At 41.4% G+C, this 20,665-nt stretch overlaps 1 protein-coding gene across 1 annotated transcript in view; it reads left to right on the top strand.

The window, feature by feature from the left end:
• Pdgfc (platelet derived growth factor C) overlaps nucleotides 1-20,665 on the top strand; it is a 170,459-nt gene that overhangs the window by 141,998 nt on the left and 7,796 nt on the right. Inside the window, exon 4 of the mRNA XM_004655887.2 lies at nucleotides 18,138-18,345. Within this exon, the coding sequence (XP_004655944.2) occupies nucleotides 18,138-18,345 (208 nt within the window). The remainder of the gene's footprint in view (nucleotides 1-18,137; nucleotides 18,346-20,665) is intronic.

Genomic DNA, 20,665 nt, shown 5'->3' with positions numbered 1-20,665 from the left:
AGAATCATAAAAAAGTAAGACACATATTCTTAAACAGTTAGTTCCTATTCACCCCTTTTAGAGCCAAGAACCTTTCTTTTCAAAAGTAAGGGTTTCCACACTGTGGCTTCTTTCTTCCAAAACTCACAACCACAATGCCTCTATTGTAGCTTTTAGTTTGGCTTTCATTCAGTACAAATAAAAGACTCAGATATATTTGAGAATCTAACTGTGGAAACTTCTAGTATTTTATGAGGTTTTTCTCTCCTAGAATTTATAGTTATCGCTCATCCCTAATTTAGTGTTAATTTTATAGTAGATCCTTTTCTATGGAATCCAAAGGAGTCATCCATGTTTCGAAGAGCAAAACCCCCTTACACAGTATTTTAACTATTACAATATTATGATCAACAAGTACCGCTGAAGTAAGTATTTGTAGGGAAAAGAAGCTACTTCAGTAAAGGTAGGTTCAACTGGTCAAAGGAGAGGGAGGACGAAGAGATTTATCTCGGTGTGTTATGGGGTCATTGGTCAGAGGTCAATACAGGCATGGACAGGGGAGTAAGTAGGGGCAGCTAAGTGGGGTCAGTTCAGATAATGCCCTCTGGGCAATGGGTATGCCCTCTGGGCAATGGGTACACTGATACTGCAGGCTCCCATGACATGGGAAAGTCATGCTGTCAGTAGAAGGGTAACTTGCCAACTGTCTTGGTATGTGTTTCAGAGGAACTAGCAACATGCCTATCACAATGAGCACACTTGATGCCTCCTGGTCTCTTCTATAATTTTTCCATGACTGGACTTCATTATTTTTATACTACACAAACAGATCAATGGTTGAGCTGAAAACTACTTAGAGATGAAAGGAATGATTTTCTTACTAAAGTGATGTCCTGTGTATAGAACTCCAGATGGATATGTGTCAGTAGTTATCTTTATCTTTACTAACAATATGAAAGTTTCCACCCTCCATTGCTTCCTCCCTCCCACCGTTCCTTTCTTCCTTCTTTCCTTCTCTTCCTTCCTCCCTCCCTCCCTCTGTTCCTTCTTCTCTTCCTCCCATCTTCCTTCTCAGTTTGTTCTCACATACTCCTGCGGTGATTTGAATGTGATGTGTCGCCCATAGCCTCATGGGTTGGACTGCTTAATCCGCAGATGGTAGGGAAAATGGCAGAACATTCGGGAAGTGGAGCCTTGCGAGAGGAAGCTTGACCGTGCGCATGGGCCTTGAGGTTAAGACCCAGCACGGCTCACGTTCACCATTCTTGCTGCTTCTCCCTGTGTGCTGACAGTTGTGACCATGTGACTCCAGTTGTCTGCTCTGCCATGCTTTCCCACCATGACAGACTCACCCCCCAAACTGAAAGCTGAAAACCCTTTTCTTCCCCAAACTGCTTGTGGTCAGGGGTTTTCTCCAAGTAACACAACAACAAAAAAAACTAATGTATTCCCTATCATAAACTGCTCACTTTAGTTTGATGTTAAAATTTTATCCATAATTCATAACATTAATGCTTCTGTAGGAGAAAAAAAGCCTAATATTATTTTTAACAAATATCTCTCCATAATAGCAAGACTTCATCTGCCATTTTCTTTTATTTCCATATGTTCTCTGCTCCTCTTATAGAGTCTGTCATGTTAAGGAGTAAGAGAAAAGAACAGCAGAATATAAATTTGTATCTGCTCACTCCCGTCATTACATCAAGGTTATGAGCAGATCAAGTGAAGCAAAGACAGTTTAATGTAAGTTGGTGTTTATTCTCCTTACAAGCTATCATATACCTCCTGGTGCACAAACTGGGCACTGGGGTACCATAGCACATCTTGATGCCCCATATTGCACATGGCCTCATCCATGTGCCCTAATGTTATGAACCTCAGCTCTCACCTGACCTCAGTAGTATCTCACAGTTTCTCCCCCCAGCCATCACCAGCCCTCAGCTATGTGCTTAGCAATGTGTCTCACAGTTATTTATCACAGCTTTCACCAGTCCATAACCCGACCCTAACCTGGCCTCAGGAGTGTGCCCTGCGGTGATCTACCTCACAGCTCTCCTTTAAGGGTTTGTATTGTTGTGACCCGGCTTGATTTCCCATCCTTCTTGTACCTACCTGTAAAACCCTGGGCAAGGGTGCATAGCCACAAAATGTGAATAACAAAACTCCCTGCCATACATTGTTGTGGGGTTTAACCATCAAATTCTTAGCTCAGTGTTTGAGTTCGAGCAGAAGTCACTGAATTCTCGTTACCTTTAGTTTAAGGTTAGATTCCCTAACAGGTTCTTATTCCAAGCCCTTATGCCAAATATTTTATATTCATTTACAAACACACACACACACACACACACAGAGAGAGAGAGAGAGAGAGAGAGAGAGAGAGAGAGAGAGAGAGAGAATGGGTGCACCAGGAACTCCAGCTACTGCAAACAAAGTCCAGAAGCATGCCCCACTTTGTGAATCTGGTTTTACATAGATACTTGGGAATCAAACGCGAGTCATTAGGCTTTTGTAGGGAAGTGCCTTAACCACTTAACAATTTGTCCAGCCCCTGGGTTTTCAAACTTATTGACTAAGACTCTTACTTTCAAGAATACCTGACAAGATACATTAAGTTGATTTCATCATTTCATCAAATATTTCACAAATGAAGTTTGAAGCTAATTGACCTAGATTGTAAGAAGATGTATGATGTATACACAAGAGAATATTTTCTGGGGCTGGGCAGGGAGTTTGGTGGTAAAGCCAGTATAAGCATGCATGAGGCTCTGCATCTACTCTCTAGCACCCAAAAGGCAGCATGTTCCTTGGCTATTTTCTTTCTTTTGTTCTATAACAAAACCTGTACAAACTCAATTTTGACATCCCTATATTTGGCATTAAAATATTTCTGTTCTAACCTACAAAACATAAAAGGAATTCTACACAGTCCAGGGTCAAAATTTTCCACCCATCGCTATTCAAAACATGTTCCCTTCATGAACTTGACATGGCTTCTTTTAAGAATTTTATTAATACCTTAAGTGATGGCAAGAAATATATATATTGATTAGCCATTTATCCTACATGGTTTTAAAATAAATGGCTTGCTGAATTGATAGTTTGGCTTAGTCGTCATCCCCACTTCTTTTGAATAACTCGTCAGTGTGTTGTTCCGTGAAGCCACTGCTCATTTGTTGAGCCTGTAGCCATCCAGAGCGACCTTCCCACTTCCACTGTCCTGAGCTACTTGTCTAGTGTCTAGATCACAAGTCCAGACCAATCAAAGAAGTTCCTGCATGCCCTGCAGCTGTGCTCTAGGCTCCAGTGAAATCAGAAGAGGCTAGAGCTAGCCTGAAGGATTGCCGTCTCCTCATAGTGCTTATAAAAAGCAGGAATGTGGGCTGGAGAGATGGCTTAGCAGTTAAGTGCTCCCCTGTGTAGCCTAAGGACCCCGGTTCAAGATTTGATTCCCCATGACCCACATTAGCCAGACGCACAAGGGGAGCATGCATCTGGAGTTCGTTTGCAGTGGCTGGAGGCCCTTGTGTGCCCATTCTCTCTCTGTCTGTCTCTCTCTCCCTCTGTCTCTCTCATCCTCTCTCTGTCTGTCTCTCTGAAATAACTAAATACAAAATAAACAAAAAAAAAATCTTTTAAAGCAGGACTGTAACATCTCTTCTCTTATCTCCCCCCATCTCAGTGAAACTGAAAATGCCAAGGAAATGTTGTAGAGGCCACTGTTCCTGTTTGCACAGGCCTGTGGGTTCCTCAGTGAGGCACCTTTTGAGCAATGAGCTGCTAAGTAGCATCTACTCTGTATGTTAATGGCATTTTTGCCTGGAGATGTTTTTTTTTTTTTGTTTTTTTTTTTTGTGTGTGTGTGTGTGTGTGTGTGTTTCTTTTAGAAATAACTTGTCATTCTTTGAGACATTTTGCTTGGAAAAGCTGGAATTTCAAAGCAGTTCTGTGCTCATGCGTGCTCACTTCCCGCCCCTTCTTCTTCTTCTTTTTTTTTTTTTTTTTTGTTGTTGTTGTTTTGTTTTCTGATCATGACATGTGTTTTGTTTTTAAACATCTCTGACTCTGTCATTTCTTATGGAAGGAGATTTTTTAAGTTTTAACTAGAGTCTGAAATGGTTCCACTGTCCCATGAATCCACTGCTCATTTCATTTAGATTGTGAGTAAATTCAAGTTATGAATAAATTAGTACAGCTGTAGTGACCTTTTTCTGTTTGGCTGCAATACTAGCTTCTCCTTGAGCCCGTCTCCCTCTCTTTGTCTCCTCCCTTCTTTACCTTTTTCTATATCGCACCTAACCACCTAACCTTTTGCATAGTTTAAGACTTGTTTTCCATTAGTGGAATATATACCTCATAAAGGCAAAAAAAAAAAAACAAACAACAAAAAAAAAAACACCTTATTTTCTATCTGAAATCATCCCATGCTATGATTTCTTGAAGGGAGCAAGGAGGAGTCGGAGAAATACAGGGGATTCCTGAGTGTCCTATTCTTACTGCTTGGGTGTTTATTGTCTTTCCTGTGCAGCATGTGTCACCTTGGCGCCTCAGCCGTCCTCTGCATGAATGCTATGTCTGTGTGCACAGCCTTCCACTGGGATATCCAAACCAGTACCTTACAGTCTAAACACTGCTATTTTCATTTTTGCCAAATCTGTCTGTAGTGGGTAATTATGACACTGCTGGCCCATCCTCTCAAGCTAGAAATACTTAAAACCATGTGTGTCCTTTCCTGTCTTCCTGGTCATCCCATTAGCAGTTGATTGCTACCACGTCCATCACAATTTTGTATTCTGACACTGTCTCTCCATTTTTCTGGTGACAATGTCATATTATAAAGAATCATTTTCTATTACCATTTTATTGACATTTTTTCTGGCAGATTCTTACAACTTTTGGGATTTAAGAATTATTCACATGACAAGAGATTTAACTCCTGCCATGAAAGAAGTTTGAAGCAAGTGGGAGAGAGAGAGAGGCAATGATTTGCAGTCAACATAAGGCTAGAGAGAGCAGAGTGACAGAAGGATTAGATGGGGAACCAGCTTCGTAGGCAACGTAGAGAGAGAGAGAAGAGTCGTTACTAAAACCATTTCAGGAGCTGTGCCTTCGCTGCTGGCTGACTGTGCTCTCTGTGGCAAGGAAGTCATGACCGCCGAAGGAAACGATGCCACATGCTAAAATGCTGTCAGTCACCCCCACCAGTGTACCCCTTTCCTACTGGAAAACTTCCTCACAGAGTGTAGCTGGTAAGACAATGGCAGAGACACCTTCTTAAGAAATCGCACTTCCCCCTGCTTTAAGCTCACATGCTGTAGGCTAGCATGCGGCCTACACACCAGACCCCATCCTGCACCTCGGCCTCCACGCCGGACTCCGTCCTCTCTCCCCGCAGCAGCGCTCCGGCTCCTTCTGCCCCCCTTACCAGCACGCGTTTTCCTACCCTGGCCAAGTCCTTGAACACAACTCAAGCATTTTCTATGATCTGTACATAAAGTTTTTTCTTATTCTCCACACAGTAATGTAACACTCAGATCTTTTTAGTAGCCAAGCCCAAAAGCTAGTCTCTCTCTCTTTCTCTCTCTCTCTCTCAATTTATAATTTTGCTCGTTCCATTTGTATGTTTTTGTTTATTTGCTTGACATAAGACCTTTTTGTTATTCCATGTTGGACTCAAATTCACAATTGTCCTGCGTTAGTCCTTTGAGAGCTGGGATTGCAGGCCTGGGTTACCACACAAGGTTCCCACAATGGTTCTGGTATGACCCAGTTGCTCTCACAGCACTTATAACCTTTGCCCTGTTGTAATTGCTACCTAAAGGTCCCAGTTTGTCCACAGAGAGATATGAACATCACAGTGTCCAGGTAGTGTGTCTTCAATATAGTAGTTTGAAGTGTAATGTGGTGTGTGTGTGTGTATATATTATATATAATCCATAATACTATGTAACAAAGTACTATATATATATATATATATATATATATATATATATATATATATATGCTTATGACTATGAATTCTGTTTAATGAACTGGCTCTTTTCACCCTCTTTCAAAGTAATAGTTTGCAGTATCCCATGATGACAGAGACTTGTCTGCTGTGTGGGCTTGTGTAAGCAATATTTCACAAAGATGTTCTTTGTTGCCACAGGAGATTTTTGTGACATGGCATGTGATAAAACTTCCTTTTAGTGGAATGTCCCACATGAAAAAACATGGTTCAAGAACAGAAAACTTTTTCTAGTACTGTTAGGAAGAGAGTTTCCAGTCTGGGAGAGAACAGTGGGCATGTTCTTAAGAATGTCCGCAGCAATGCATCAGAGTGAGGCTGAACCAGAAAAGCAGTGCCCTCCCAGGTTGTAAAATAATTGCTGCCCATGCCTTTCCCTCTGCCATCACAGGAGGAGCTGCATGCTGAGTAGTTTCTATGGGCATCTCAAATACTGCACTCTGTGATAAGGAAACCAAGTATAGTGGTCCTTGCCAGTGAGATCTTGTATTTTTGTTGAGGTTTTGTTTCATTTCATGTCAAGACTTTGTAGGGAAGAAATATGAATTCAGAAAGTTGATCTAGGAGACATGATCTAAAGACACTTACTGCACTTGCTCTTTAAGTTTCTGAGCATAGAGATTAATAGTCATGGCCAAAACAGACTAGGAAGCTCACCAACTGGACTCAAGGGTGTGAAATTCACATTTGTCCTTAGTCAAGAGCAGACACTGAACCTGACTGAGCAGAGGAAGACATTTGCTCAGAGAACTCCCCATGGAGGAGGACAAGCTCAGAGAAAGATGTTCGCTCAGACAACTCTGCCTGGAGCAGGACAAGCTCTGATAAGCCCTGTGAGTGTAACAGGAGCTCCGAGCAAAGGCACCACGACACACTGACAAGAAATGCCACTTTATGCAACACAGGCAAAATACACAATCTCTCATTTTGGAATGTGCTTATCTTCACTGAAATGTCACTGGTTGGATAATTAAGTATGTATTAAGGATCATTCTATGCTAATGCCTACATATGGACTGTGCTTATCTATAAAAACTGTCAATTCCACTGTTTTTCTTAAACTTGTAACCATTTTCCTAACTAGGTAAATTCACCCTTCCTTTGATCATGCCACACTGCACACATTTGCTTGTACACACGTGGACACACACACACACACACACACACACACACACACATATTGGGTGTCCACCATGCAATTTTAAGAGGTACCTATCTTCATGGGTACACAGTATGGCCATCCCTAACAAAGAAATCCCTGATCAACCCCCAGCAGCCTGTAGGGGGGAGAACAGATGAATGCCTTCCAAGCAGCAAGAATGTCCCTCAGGAATGATGAACAGTTTTCAGAAGTACTTGGGTCAATCTTAAAACATAGTGGACACAGGACTGGAAATATCAACATAGAAAATATTTCTGTGCTGGATTTGCAGGAAACATGTTAGCTTCCCCTTAGTGGCTGCCTTGAGATTAACTGAGGGAATGTTGTACTCAAGGGGAGATATCTATGAGGTAGTATTTGCTGGGAGTCTGGTTCAAGGTGTACATCATTTCAAACATTGCAATGAATGAGGGATTCTCTTCTAATGCTTATTTTTCTTTTTTAATTTTTTTACAATATTTATTTATTCATGAAAGAGAGAGAGCAAGACAGAGAGAGAAGCAGATAGAGTGAGAGACTGGGCACACCAGGGCCTCCAGCCACTGCAAATGAACTCCAAACACACATACTGCCTTGTGCCTTATGTGGGTCCTTTGGCTTTGTAGGCAAGCACATTGCCATCTAAGCCCTCTTTAGCCCCTAACACGTCTTGTTCTATAAATTTTATTGACAACTTTCATCCCTACAAACACTGTACCCTGATCAATATCTCCTCACACAGTTCTTTGTCCCCATGGCCTGAACCATTTCATTATTTTTTCCAAATAGTCCCTTTTCTATTTTAATTTCATCATCTTTTCTTGCCTCATATTATACAGGTCTTGAATGAAGCCATCATTTTATGTCTTCCCATTCTTTTGATCTTACATTTTTTATTAGTTATGTACAGTGTGTAAACAGCCATGTTGGTACCATCCTTAGCCTCCTCCTTGTCCTCCCCTCCAAAGGGACCCTCCTCATTGTGGAATATGGGCCGTGCATTATGGGGTTAGCCATCAGTTATGGATAAGAGGCAATGTCTCTGTGCATAATGTCCCAACATGTGGCTCTAACAATCTTTCCATTCTGTCTTCTGCAAATTTCCCTGAGCTATGTTGGGTTCATTTTAGGTCTACTTCAGTGATAAGGTCGTGGGAACCTCTGTGTCTCTGGATCTCTTGTTTGGTAGGAGTTGTGTGTTCTCTGTGTCAATCTCCTTCACCTTTGTGCTGATACCAGGTTCACCAAGAAAGCAGCACTCTTGCTCATTTCCCCAATTACTCTTGGTTTCAGCTGAAGCCCTGTTGAAGTGTGATGGGCTGATCCTCTCCTCAGGATCTGCATCCATCTGAAAAAGAGAAGCAAATTCTCCAATAGGGAGTGAAGTCAGTACCAGATAAAAGGGATGACCATTATTATTTTTGAGAGAATTTAATAGGTGTAGGCCCTCTTGTAGTCCATGATTGGTGGGAGCTTGATAATGGAGAGTGGGCTTGTTTTTTGGATATGGTTCTGACTCGTTACATTCTTTCTGTCCCCTCTTCCACAATGGTCTCTGAGCCTCGGAGGGTGTGATAGAGATGTTCCCTTAGTGCTGAACCCTCCACTGTCCCTTCTCCTCAGCACATTACTGCACTGTGTGCTTCCCCAGTCATCACTACCATCTAGAAAGAGGAGCTTCTCTAACCATAGTGAAAGCTGCATTAATCTGTGGGCATAAACAGATATTTAGAGGTCAATTTGGTGGATATAACATATTCTTTTAGCCAAATAACCGTAGTACATTCCCCACCTAAGGCTAATGACCTCCCCAGCCACACATTAGATAGTTTATATTCGTATATTTAGATAGAGTATGTTCATTTGAACCTCCACTACAAGACTGGGAGGAAGGGAAACGTCCCATGATACTTTTCCACAGTATACTTGCAGCTTCCTGGGCATTGTTTCAGCTTTTTATTGCCTATCACATTTTGTTTTTATTCATAGGAGTAACTTTTCAAAGCTTGATAGGAAAAAAATACAAAACTAATTTGACTTGCCATTATGGAAATTATTCTTGGAAGTATGTGACTCAGTCATCCTAGAGTGCTAGTTTCCAATATATGTTATTACTTATAGTGCATGTTTTCCACTTAAAAAGTGGAAAGCGGGCTGGAGAGATGGCTTAGCGGTTAAGCGTTTGCCTGTGAAGCCTAAGGACCCCGGTTCGAGGCTTGGTTCCCCAGGTCCCACGTTAGCCAGATGCACAAGGGGGCGCACGCGTCTGGAGTTCGTTTGCAGAGGCTGGAAGCCCTGGCGCGCCCATTCTCTCTCTCTCCCTCTATCTGTCTTTCTCTCTGTGTCTGTCGCACTCAAATAAATAAATAAATAAAAATACTTTAAAAAAAAAAAAGTGGAAAGCTCTATTAACTCTGACTCACCAGCCTCACAGTTAGTCTTTCTTGTGCCTGTAGAAGTGCTGGGCTTCCATCTCACCCTTCAAACTTCAGATGCGGGCACTGGAGTGAAGGTGCTACTCCATCAACCACCCCAACACTCTGGGGGAGGATTGAGCGTAACAGCATCTTAATGGATGTCAGAGCCTGCGGTTCTCAAATGTCAGTCTGATGGGAAACTGATCCTTCCCAGTTGTTTCATCCATCACGTTAGTCTGAGGCCGTCCTCGGGATCACAAGCAGTACTTTATTCAAGACAAATTTTGGCAAAAGGACTCATCTCATTTTCCATATATGAGCCTGAGCAGAATCCTCCTGTTTGTAGGGTTTTCCAGAAACTGTGAACTCCATGGCCTCTGAAGGCCCATGTGAGCCAAGAACTCTGAATTCACTGTGTTTTTGTGCTGATGGAGGCTCGCTGTTTGCGTCTTGGCCTGCAGGCTCATGATAGAGATATGCCATAGCAAATGCCATTGCTGTGGGCATTTAATCCAACTGTCACCAGTGAAGCTGTGTGAGCACCATTCACCTCCTTCCCTGGGATTTCTCACTTAAATCACTGATCCCCATTACACACCCAGTATTAAAACATCTGTTCCTGAATCAGATTTCAAGCACTTGCCTTCCTTTAGTGGCTTAAAAGTAATGTAAAAACCAAACCCAAAAGTTTGGGGGATGGATTTAGATAAGAATGAGGGGAAAGGAAAAGACGTGTGTTGAGACACATTGTTCCAGGATGTCCCTGGTTCTGCTCAGCTGTTCCTGGAAGGCAGGTCTGTCTGCCTGCCCTGTCTGCTACCTATGCTCTTAAAGTCAGACCAATGTGCAGTCAGTAACCGTGACATTATGTAAATGATCCTGGAGACACCTTTAAGATGACTGTAACAACAACAACAACAAAATAAAACCACACTCACAACTTTTAAAAAATCCTATCCTGGGATGAATTCTCACTGTTTTTCCTGGGCCAGACTCAAACTCCTGGGACCTAGTGATCTTCCTACCTCAACCTCCTAAGTAACTGGAAAAGCCAGCACACCCCACTATGCCTGGATTTGAACTTTGTGTCTTCTTCTCCTGTAACACCCGATAATTAAGTTGCTGTGTTTCTAGCTCTATCTGTAGGCCTAGCTCTGTGTTAGACATGCATGAAATAAAAGCCTTATCAGTTTGAAATATGCCTTGTACAGCTGACTGAGAAAGCTATAACATAAATCTTCCCAGGCACTAAAATTTTGCAGCGGTTGCTAGGCAACCCAAGGTAAACTATTGTGTGTGTATTTATCCGTGCCATTTTCATTATAACCATTGAATTTTTTAAAATTGCAATCATCACACACAAAAAAAACTAATGAAATGACAAGCTACATTTTTTAATACAGAGAGCAGTAACTATTTAGTGTGAAATTATTAACATGTCAGATTATACCCTTCCAAACAGAAAGGCATCTCTTTGTTTTCTTCTAACAACAAAAGAAGAAAACCAAGATGGTAATAAGTGCACACAATGCTTCAGGTAACCACAGTACAGACAAAACACCTAAATACTGACTTCCACATGCCTTGCGGGACAAGCCAGTAAGGAAACTTACTTTTGAAGCCAACTTTGTGTCGGACCTGAGTCTTCTAACACTAACTCATTTCCTTTAATAGTACTTCAATCGACTTCAGGGGCTCCTGGTCACATTTAATATACTTGTTTTTCAGATATCCGTTCATACTGCATTCACTTTTTGGGATCCACACCCACCAGATGTGTGTGACGCTCGTTAGGCTACTTACGTGATTCATCACAGCAAACCCTGAATTTGGCTTTGTTTGGGCAAGACAAACATCTCCTAGGATGCATATAATTGGCTGAGCAAGGATGAGCTTCACAAGGGGAAACTTTTCATTCTGGTCACAATGCTCACCTCACAGGAATTTGGGTCATTGCTAAATGATTTGAATAATGGCTAAGTTTTAAAAAGGGATGGGGGGGGGCTCTGGAGAGATAGCTTAGCAGTTAAGGTATTTGCCTGCAAAGCCAAAGGATGCCAGTTCGATTCCCCAGGACCCATGTAAGCCACATGCACAAGGGGGCAAACACATCTGGAGTTTGTTTGCAGTGGCTGGAGGCCCTGGAGTGCCTGTTCTCTCCCTCTCTCTTCTCTCTCTCTCTCTCTCTTTCTCTCTCTTAAATAAATAAATAAAATATATTTTAAAAAATGATGATGATCTATGTTTTTTTTTTTCCAAAGGTTGCCCTAGCAGACCTCTGCACAGTAGTTTCCATCACATAATTATGTTTTCTCAGTTTTTGATGCTAACAGTTAGAGATAAAGACACCAGACTTGGTTTCAGATATGTAGCAGTGACCTTCTCATGACTGGCACAAAACACCTGACCAGAAGCAGCTGGTGGGAAGCAAAGATTCACTTCGGGCTGACAGTTTCCAAGGGAACCTTCATCCGTTTGGAGAAAGCATGTCAGTGGACGTCCGTCTTCCTCACCACAGAGGGAGAGGAAGCAGCAAGCTAGTGATTTCTGAACAAACTGTGGGCTGCACTAATCAACCCCAAGGTCAGCCTCCAGAATCCACCTCCTCCAGCAAGGCTCCAACCTTCAAAAGGCCCCACCAACTGGCCACTGAGTAGGAAAACATGTGAGGCGACCCAGACATTTTGCCATCAAACCACCACAGGAGAAGTCTTCCATAAGTTCCTAGAAGCCCATCTCCTCCCTGTGCTTTTACCTAATCCTCTGTACTATGTCTCTAGTTTTAAATGTCCTCATGTGTTTGTGTGTGTGTGTGTGTGTGTGTGTGTGTGTATGTCATTACCTTTGTACTGCTAAGGTCCAAACCTAGGACATCATACTCATTGCTAGAAAAGCACTATACTGTATCACTCAACTTTATCCAGAGACCAAATTTCTTCTTTGTAAATTTTCCAGTCATGTTGAATTAAAGTCACCTGAATGCACTGTTTTCACTTTATCTCTAAGACCTTATCTCCAACTATAGCCTCATTCTAAAGGATTAGGAAATGAGATTTAAACATGGGATTTTGCCTAAACACAAATCAGCCTTTGTGTACAAACACACACACACACACACACACACACACACACACACACACACACATATGCATTTGAATTTTTTATATGAGTTCTCTAAAAATGGGCCTGTTTCAGACTTTTAGAACCATATAACTTCTTCTCCCGAACTATAAATGCATGTCAAAGAAATTAGAATTTTTCAATGCCAGTGCAGAGTTGTGTGTACTGACAGGCCAAGAAAGAATAAGTCAGTATCTGTCTATGTAAAATGTTAGTTATACTATTGGATGGTGTTTTACAAAATTCACTGATTATCACAGCACTGGGAAAAATGACAGAAAATACAGCTTAGCTTCAAAATATCCTAAGCGGTACACTATACTTTTTTTAATGTATAACTTTATTATTGACAAGTTCTATATTTAATATAAACCATGATAATTTCCTCCCCTCCCACACTTCCTCCTTCACAACTCCACTATCCATCATATCCCCTCCCTCTCTGTTAGTCTTTCTTTTATCTTGATGTCATCATCTGTTTCTCCTATTATGAGGGTCTTGTGAAGGTATTCCTAGGCACTGCGAGGTCTGGTATATCAGGGCCAATTTCAGTCTGGACAGTTGTGTTGTAAGGAGTGGTGCCCTCCCTTTGTCTGTTACATTCTTTCCGCCACTTCTTCCGCAATGGACCCTGAGCCCTGGAGGGTGTGATAGAGATGTTTCAGTGCTGGACATTCCTCTGTCACTTCTCAGCACTATGTTGCCTTTTGGATCATCCCAGTGGTCACCACCATCTGAAAAGAGAAGCTTCTCTAACCAAAAGTGAGAGTAGCATTAATATATGAGTATGAACATTAAGTGTAGTGCTTACTGGGCAATTTGGTGAGCACAATATGTGCATTTAGCCGGATTGGAGCAGGCTTTATACCCCTAAGGCTCATGACCTCCTCTGCCATAGGCTTTCAGTACCAGGCATGTATTCCCTCCCATAGAGCTGGCCTCCAATCCAATTAGAGAGTGGTTGGTTTCGTTTCCCCTAGAGCACTTGGCCTCTCTTGAATCTGACATTACCTATGAGGTTTAAAGGTAAAAATTGGAGGAAAAAAAAAAAAAAAACTCTTGAAGCCACTTAGGGTGTATATTTCACAGACCAGGAACTGCAGCACAGAGGAGCTTGAATTCTCTTCCCTCGGTGTGAACAGAGCCAGGGTTAGGACCCTGCTGAGCCTTCTGGTCTGATCTCTTCTCTCATATCCTGGTGTCATTCTGGGATTCAAACCACCATGGAATTTGGAAGACCTCGACGTAGGTAGGACCCTGTACCCTGGAGCTCTCTCACTGGTTAAATGAAGTGTTTGAGAGAACGCTCATTGAGGAAGTATTCCAGGTTTCCTCTGTTTTTTCCCAGTGACACTTCACAAAGCAGAGGCAACACCTGAGAAGCCTAGCCTGCCTCTGCTCCAGCCGATGCGGCCACCGCGGAGCAGAAACTCTTCCATGGCTTACTGAGGGGAAGCCATTATTGTGCCTGTTGACCTACAGAACATCAAAATGCTTTGCTTCTGGTGGCTGTCCCTTGTCATCCACAGGACTGTCTTAGGGCACCACAGACATGATCTGTCCCTATCTTAGGCCATTCCCCCTCGATCACTCAATGTTAACATGCAATCACATATGACATACTCTTTTCTCCCAGTTTCGTCACACTTGGATTGTTACACAGGTGACACATCGCAGCCAACGCACGTATAGTTGGTTCATAATAGTCCAGGACTTTTTCCCCCCCTTTTGTATTGATATTAGGTACTGTATTGCAAGATCTTTGATTTCAGTTTTAGCTACATTGGCCTCAGAAAGAAAGCTCTATGTTGACCTGATAATAGCAAGTAAGCCAACTTGCTCCACATCATCCACTAGCTGGAAAAAAAAAAAAAAAACAACTTATTTACATAAAAATTCCACACCTCATCAAAAATAAACATGTGTGGGCTGGAGAGATGGCTATTGGTTAAGTGCTTCCTTGTGAAGCCTAAGGACCCCAGTTTGAGCCTTGATTCCCCAGGACCCACGTTAGCCAGATGCCCAATGGGGTGAACGCATCTGGAGTTCATTTGCAGAGCTGGAGGCCCTGGCGTGCCCATTCTCTCTCTCTCTCTCTCTCTCTCTCTCTCTCTGTCTGATGCTCTCAAATAAAGAAAAATAATAAAAAAATTTAAAATCTGCAATATGACACTTTAATAAATAAATAATGCCTACTTTTGCATAACTTTCCTAGAAACCTCTTGTTTTTTGTGTGTTGTTTAAGATAATTTTCATTTTAATCATACTCAGGAGTCAGCTAAGTAATTCTTAGAGAATTTCACCTATGTTCATCCTCATCTGCACTAAAAATATATTTGCCTTTTATTTTGAAATATTCTCAAATTGCTTCATCATCAGTAAGAATATATACTTGTCTTGTATTTTGAAATATTTTCCAATTGGCTTTAGCATCTCCATTTTAGATACCTAATCAACCTAAGCCACATTGGTTAAATTCAAAACAAACAAATAAATAAAAAATACTTTGCTAGGTTAGCGGTATGTTGCTAACAGAGTTATATTAATCTTTGCATATAATTACCAAAGGAATTTTGTGTTCCATGGACAATAAGAAAAGTCATTGCATAAATAAAAGCATTAGGTTTATTTTCTATTCTCAAAAGTTTTAACAATGTGGTTGGCAGAGCAAAGTCCTCCTACAATAATTGGACAACATGCCAGTTTTAATACTTTAAGTAGGACCTTGACGTTATTGAACTTAAGACTTTAAAATAATGAAATCCTCATTGGTCAAGGCTGCTCCGTGCTTTTTTGCTGATCGTGCTGTGTAAGATCATGCCCTCGTGCTCGGGGAGAATGGTCTAGCCCTGAGTCATGGCAAGGGCCGAGCCTGCCCCGAAAAAGGCATGCTGCTTTTGTACATGTGGTAGGCTATATCTCAAGCCAGCTGCCCACAAGGCCCCCCACAGAGTCTTTCAAATGAGCACAGCTGAGATGCCTAGTCAGGGGAGAGTGCGGTTGTTGTAGATGCTTTTATGGATGACTTGGGTCTTTACAAGGGTCATTATAAATGGTAAAATAAAAAAAAAAAAAAAATCGCATTCACCAACTGAAGAGAGGTTTGCCTATGGGGGATGCAGGGAGCATTGCTCAGGCCCAGAGTCTGGGAGGAGGGTGACGTGTGTGGCAGTGACGAGACTAGATTGATGGGAACAGAATGTGCGTGTCTTTGATGAGTAGGGGATTAGATGGGCAGGCAAGCAGAGGTCAGACTGTGCAGCAGAAATGCTGGGTAAGGAATTTAGACTTTATCCTCCTGATGAGAAATCACATGATAAGTGATATCTTATTTTAGGTAGAGTAATACACACTTAAACAGCATACAATGGAAAGAGTAGAGACGGAAGGCTCGGAGACAAGAGAGAAGTAGCTAGTGCAAACAGTAACCAGGGCAAGGAAGAGCCAATGTGACAGGGTTTTAGGTGCATTGAGTGGTATTATTTTACCTGATTTCATAAAGATATCCATGATTATTATACAACAAAACTGAAAATATAGAAAGTTTGCACTGAAATCACTCATTCATTTAAACTATAGCTTTTTGACTTTTTTCAGGCACTATTACTGTTTGTGTTTTGTTTTATTCCTATGCGTTAGAATTGTGTGATATTAAAGATGTTTTGGGTCGCTTGTTTTTTTTGTGAGTAAAAATTCCTGGAGGCTGTCATTCTTAATGCTGCACCCCGCTCTGTAGTCTGGGTGCTCCCCTGACCATCCTGCGATGGCCCACTTGTCCCTCCAGGTTTTCATTATTGCCAGCACTGCCGTCCTGAGCATCAGCCAGCAGCACTGTTCTTTTCCATATTCCCTTCTCTATGTCTGTTTGGATAGATGTTTTATTTGGGTTTATTGAGAAAAGCACATTTGTCCACAAATTTACTTTTGCCTATTTCAGTTAAATCTTTATCTTTAGTGTACATTAAAAACTGGGACAGGGCTGGAGAGATGGCTTAGCGGTTAAGCGCTTGCCTGTGAAGCCTAAGGACCCCGGTTCGAGGCTCGATTCCCCAGGACCCATGTTAGCCAGATGCACAAGGGGGTGCACGGGTCTGGAGTTCGTTTGCAGTGGCTGGAGGCTCTGGTGTACCTATTCTTCCTCTCTCTCTCTCTGCCTCTTTCTCTCTCTGTTGCTCTCAAATAAATAAATACAAATAAAAAGATTTTTTAAAAATGGAACAGAAGGGTGACTTTTACTAAAATTTAGACATTTGACGAGACTATTCAAACTTTTCTTCCTTTGCTAAAATTATTGTCATATTTCATTTTATGTTGTTTCAGTGACTTTTTTTCCTAATGATGGCTTGCAGGTTGGCTCCAGGGCTTGCCTCTTTGAGAGAAGGCTGTGATGTGTATCATCATTGTGTGTGGTTTAATTAGGACATGGGACACACCAGCCTGTAGGGTTCACTGTACTTCAGCGTCAGCATCTGACGTGGTGTGCCTGTCACACTCCAGCTGCAGGTACAACCTAGGATTTCCTGTTTACTCACACCCAGAGTAAAAATAAAAATAGTTTTCCCCAATCACGTGTGTGTTTAATACTATCTCCCCTTTTGTATGAGTCAGAATGCTTTGCTTATTTTGCAAGAATTAGTAAGTTTTAACACATTTTGTTATGATTATTGAGCACCCAAACTTCTTGTTTAGAGTTGGACCATGTTCTTCCATCAAGTCATTCTTTTTGTGCGATCTGAAAGTTAATCTTCCGGCAGTCACATGGTTTGGAGTCTTAATTCTATTCATTAACGTTTTTATATTAGAATAGATGTTGGAGGCAAATTTACCAAGCTGGACTCTCATGATTTAGGTGTTTTCAATCTTGGGTTGACAAGACTTTTCTGAGGTCCCAAGATTTTAGACTGTGTTTTGTCCTATTTCTGGTGGGCTATTTTATGTTTAATTTTTAAGTCATCTAACTCTATCTTGCATTAACTACCATGCTTTTTTGTCCAGGTTTAGGAAAGGGGAAAATAGAAATTAAAAGAAAACTCTGGAAAATATATGATAATTGTGTTATAAGTTTCATTGTAAGTCTAGAATTGAATTGTAGAGATATTTTGAACTTGTTAGTATAAGATGTCCACATTAGCCATAGTTTGTGATTAAGGAAATAAATATCTTTTATGCTTTACAGAACATTTCTCAGAGTTCACTCATATCACATCTTTGCAGAATGACTTTTTTCTCTTTATTTTAGACAAGGTCTCATTTTATAACTCAAGTTGTTTTCGAACTCCCAATCTTCCTGCCTCAGCCTACCTCTGAGAACCGAAGCTGCAGCACACGTCCTGCTACGACGCGATTTCGTCTCGCTTGGTTTTTGCATGCACTTTTTCTTCTCATGTATTTTAAGGCTTTTGTCTCTGTAACTTGGAAGAGGAATCCATTGTCCTTCTTAAAACAGTTAACAAGGGATTTGTTTTCCTTTCAGCAAGTCACAGAAGCTGTGAGCCCTTCAATGCTGCCCCCTGCGGCCTTACCACTTGACCTGCTTAATAATGCCGTGGCTGCCTTCAGCACCTTGGAGGATCTCATCCGCTATCTTGAGCCTGACAGGTGGCAGCTGGACTTAGAAGATCTGTACAGGCCAACGTGGCAGCTTCTGGGCAAAGCTTTTGTGTTTGGAAGAAAATCCAGAGGTGAGCATCCACTTCAGATTAGAACTTTGTTTAATTTCCTGAGCAGCGAATGTGCTTTTAGATTCTCCCACCACCCTTGAGAGTTTCATAGTCTTCGGTGATCTATCCAAGCAATCCATTTTCTGGTCATTTAGATGCATTTGTTTATTCGACAGGACAATAGACAAAAGGAAAATGAAGTGATACTTCTGCTGAAAATTGCAAGCATTTCTTAGCCCCATTACTTTTCCCAAGGATCGGTGCTGATTTCAGGTTCCAGGTGGGGTAGATTGCTTGTGAGGCAGGAGAGAAATGATTATAGCTCCAAAGCCATATTTGTGGCTACAAAATGAGGTGCTTTCTTATTAGAGCTATGCTTACCATGAATTCCCCGTGTCAGAGTCATGTTCACTTCCATTTACAAGGCTTAGAAGTTCTACACAACGTAGAAGGAGGCAATGGCTCTATGTAAAATCGAAGTTTCCAAGGTAGGAGTCTCAACAAGAAAACAGCAGCCTACAGGAAAATATACCAGGGATTTTTCATGTATAGAGACTTGAATTGAGACCGCCACTGTTGACGAAATGGGCCTGCCTTCTTTCTCAGAGCAGAAGCGCTGTTCAATAAGCCTAATTTGACTTGAGCCTGATATGAACAGTGATGCTAAAGGGAATCTCCTGTATGGTTAGCTAATATTCTCAGTAACATTAGAATTGTGGCATACACATATCAGATGTGGATAATAAGGTAATAGCAATAACTGGATAGTTATCATGCACTCAGAAAAAAAAAATAATAATTCTGTTTCAGTCTGTCAGAAACATTGGACACTACCCAGGATCACACTAAAGAATGGAATGACAGTGCAGAGAATTTATGTGGAAGGAACAATGCTTGGTTAATTTGAGCCACTCACAGGGGCATATTGCACCAGATTTGTTCTAAATCTTGTCAGAAGAAACCTTACCCCTGCCTTTCCCACTGTCTTGCATGTAGCCCTCCAGGGTCCCGAGCTTTCGTCCCAGCAGCTCACGCTTGGACTTGCCCAGCCCGCTGTGTCCCTAGAGTCACAGACACAGATTCCTTGTGGCAACGCTTGAGGAAGGATGTGTTCAAGGGCATGGGCAGCTGAATCCTGTCCAGATGCTCAATGCTGTTGCATATTTATAAGACTGGACCTTGATAAATAACCTTCCCACACTACTTTCCTTCCCAACCCTTAAGAGCAGCACACTGAAGATCTGAGTAGCAGCTCAACCCCACATGAATAGGGTCCTTGTTAGTAAATCTGAAATAAATCAGCATGTGTACCTGTAAAGAAACAGAGGTGCAAAGTTTTTCAGATGTAGTTGTTTTTTATTTGTTTGTTTTTGTTTTGTTTTGTTTTGATGACTGGTATTTGAATTTCAGCCCAAAATCCTTACTTTGTGCCTTGAAGCCGGAACCCTGTCCTTGCTGTCTGCAGTTTTGGCCACGGGTTACCTTGCATTGCAACAAAGTCAAAGCTCTTTCAGGTGTTTCCCATATTCATTTAACACCTTCAAGACTGAAGCACTTTGCAGTTTGCTGAAAATATTAGTTTCTTAAACATATAGTAAGTGTGAGAAAAGCAGTGTGTGTTTTTGGAAATTTACACAAACTCAAAGGCGAGTGTGGCTGGTATCTCTAGACAAAAACACCCCCTCCCAAGAATCTTTCTACAAGAGAATAGGCGTAGCATGTTTAAAAGCCTCTCATTAGACATTGAAATAGATTTCCCCCCAGAATAAACACATCACTGTGTTACCACATTCATCTTAGAAAGACCACCCTCGGTTTGCATTATGGTAACATGATACCCTTGGATTGAATATCTTCAAAGAATGAACAACTGATAAAGTAAAAATGTGCCCCCACATTTTGGCCAGTATTTTCCTTCCTGGTTAAACTACAGTGCTGATTAAAGTTCCATTAGAACCCTTGAGTTTTGTGATTTGCTCTGTATCCTTATTCTTTAGAAAGAAAATTAACGAATATCTTGTCTGAGGCAGTTCAGGAAAGGTGAAAGAATCTGGTAACTGGGTGTCACTTCACAAATACTTTTCAAAGAGAAAATTCTTCAGAATTATACTTATTAAAATGTGCCTTGGGGCTTGGTTTTTTCTTTACCATTCTTTCTGTTTCTTACATTCTCAACCTTCTCTGCTCTCCTCTCTTTGTCTCTTGGTTTGTTTTCTTCTATCTTTCTTGTTTTCTTTGCCCAGAAATTTTACAGGATATTCCAAGAAGTTTTGATGCAATATTGTATTTTAATGAAGCTCATATGAATTTGAAGACTTTGAAGTAGGAAGTATGTGAATTT

Source organism: Jaculus jaculus, chromosome 12, assembly GCF_020740685.1.
Source record: "Jaculus jaculus isolate mJacJac1 chromosome 12, mJacJac1.mat.Y.cur, whole genome shotgun sequence".
Taxonomy (NCBI): domain Eukaryota; kingdom Metazoa; phylum Chordata; class Mammalia; order Rodentia; family Dipodidae; genus Jaculus; species Jaculus jaculus.
The sequence above is the reverse complement of the archived record's forward strand: the minus strand, read 5'-3'. Positions and strand labels throughout refer to the sequence as shown.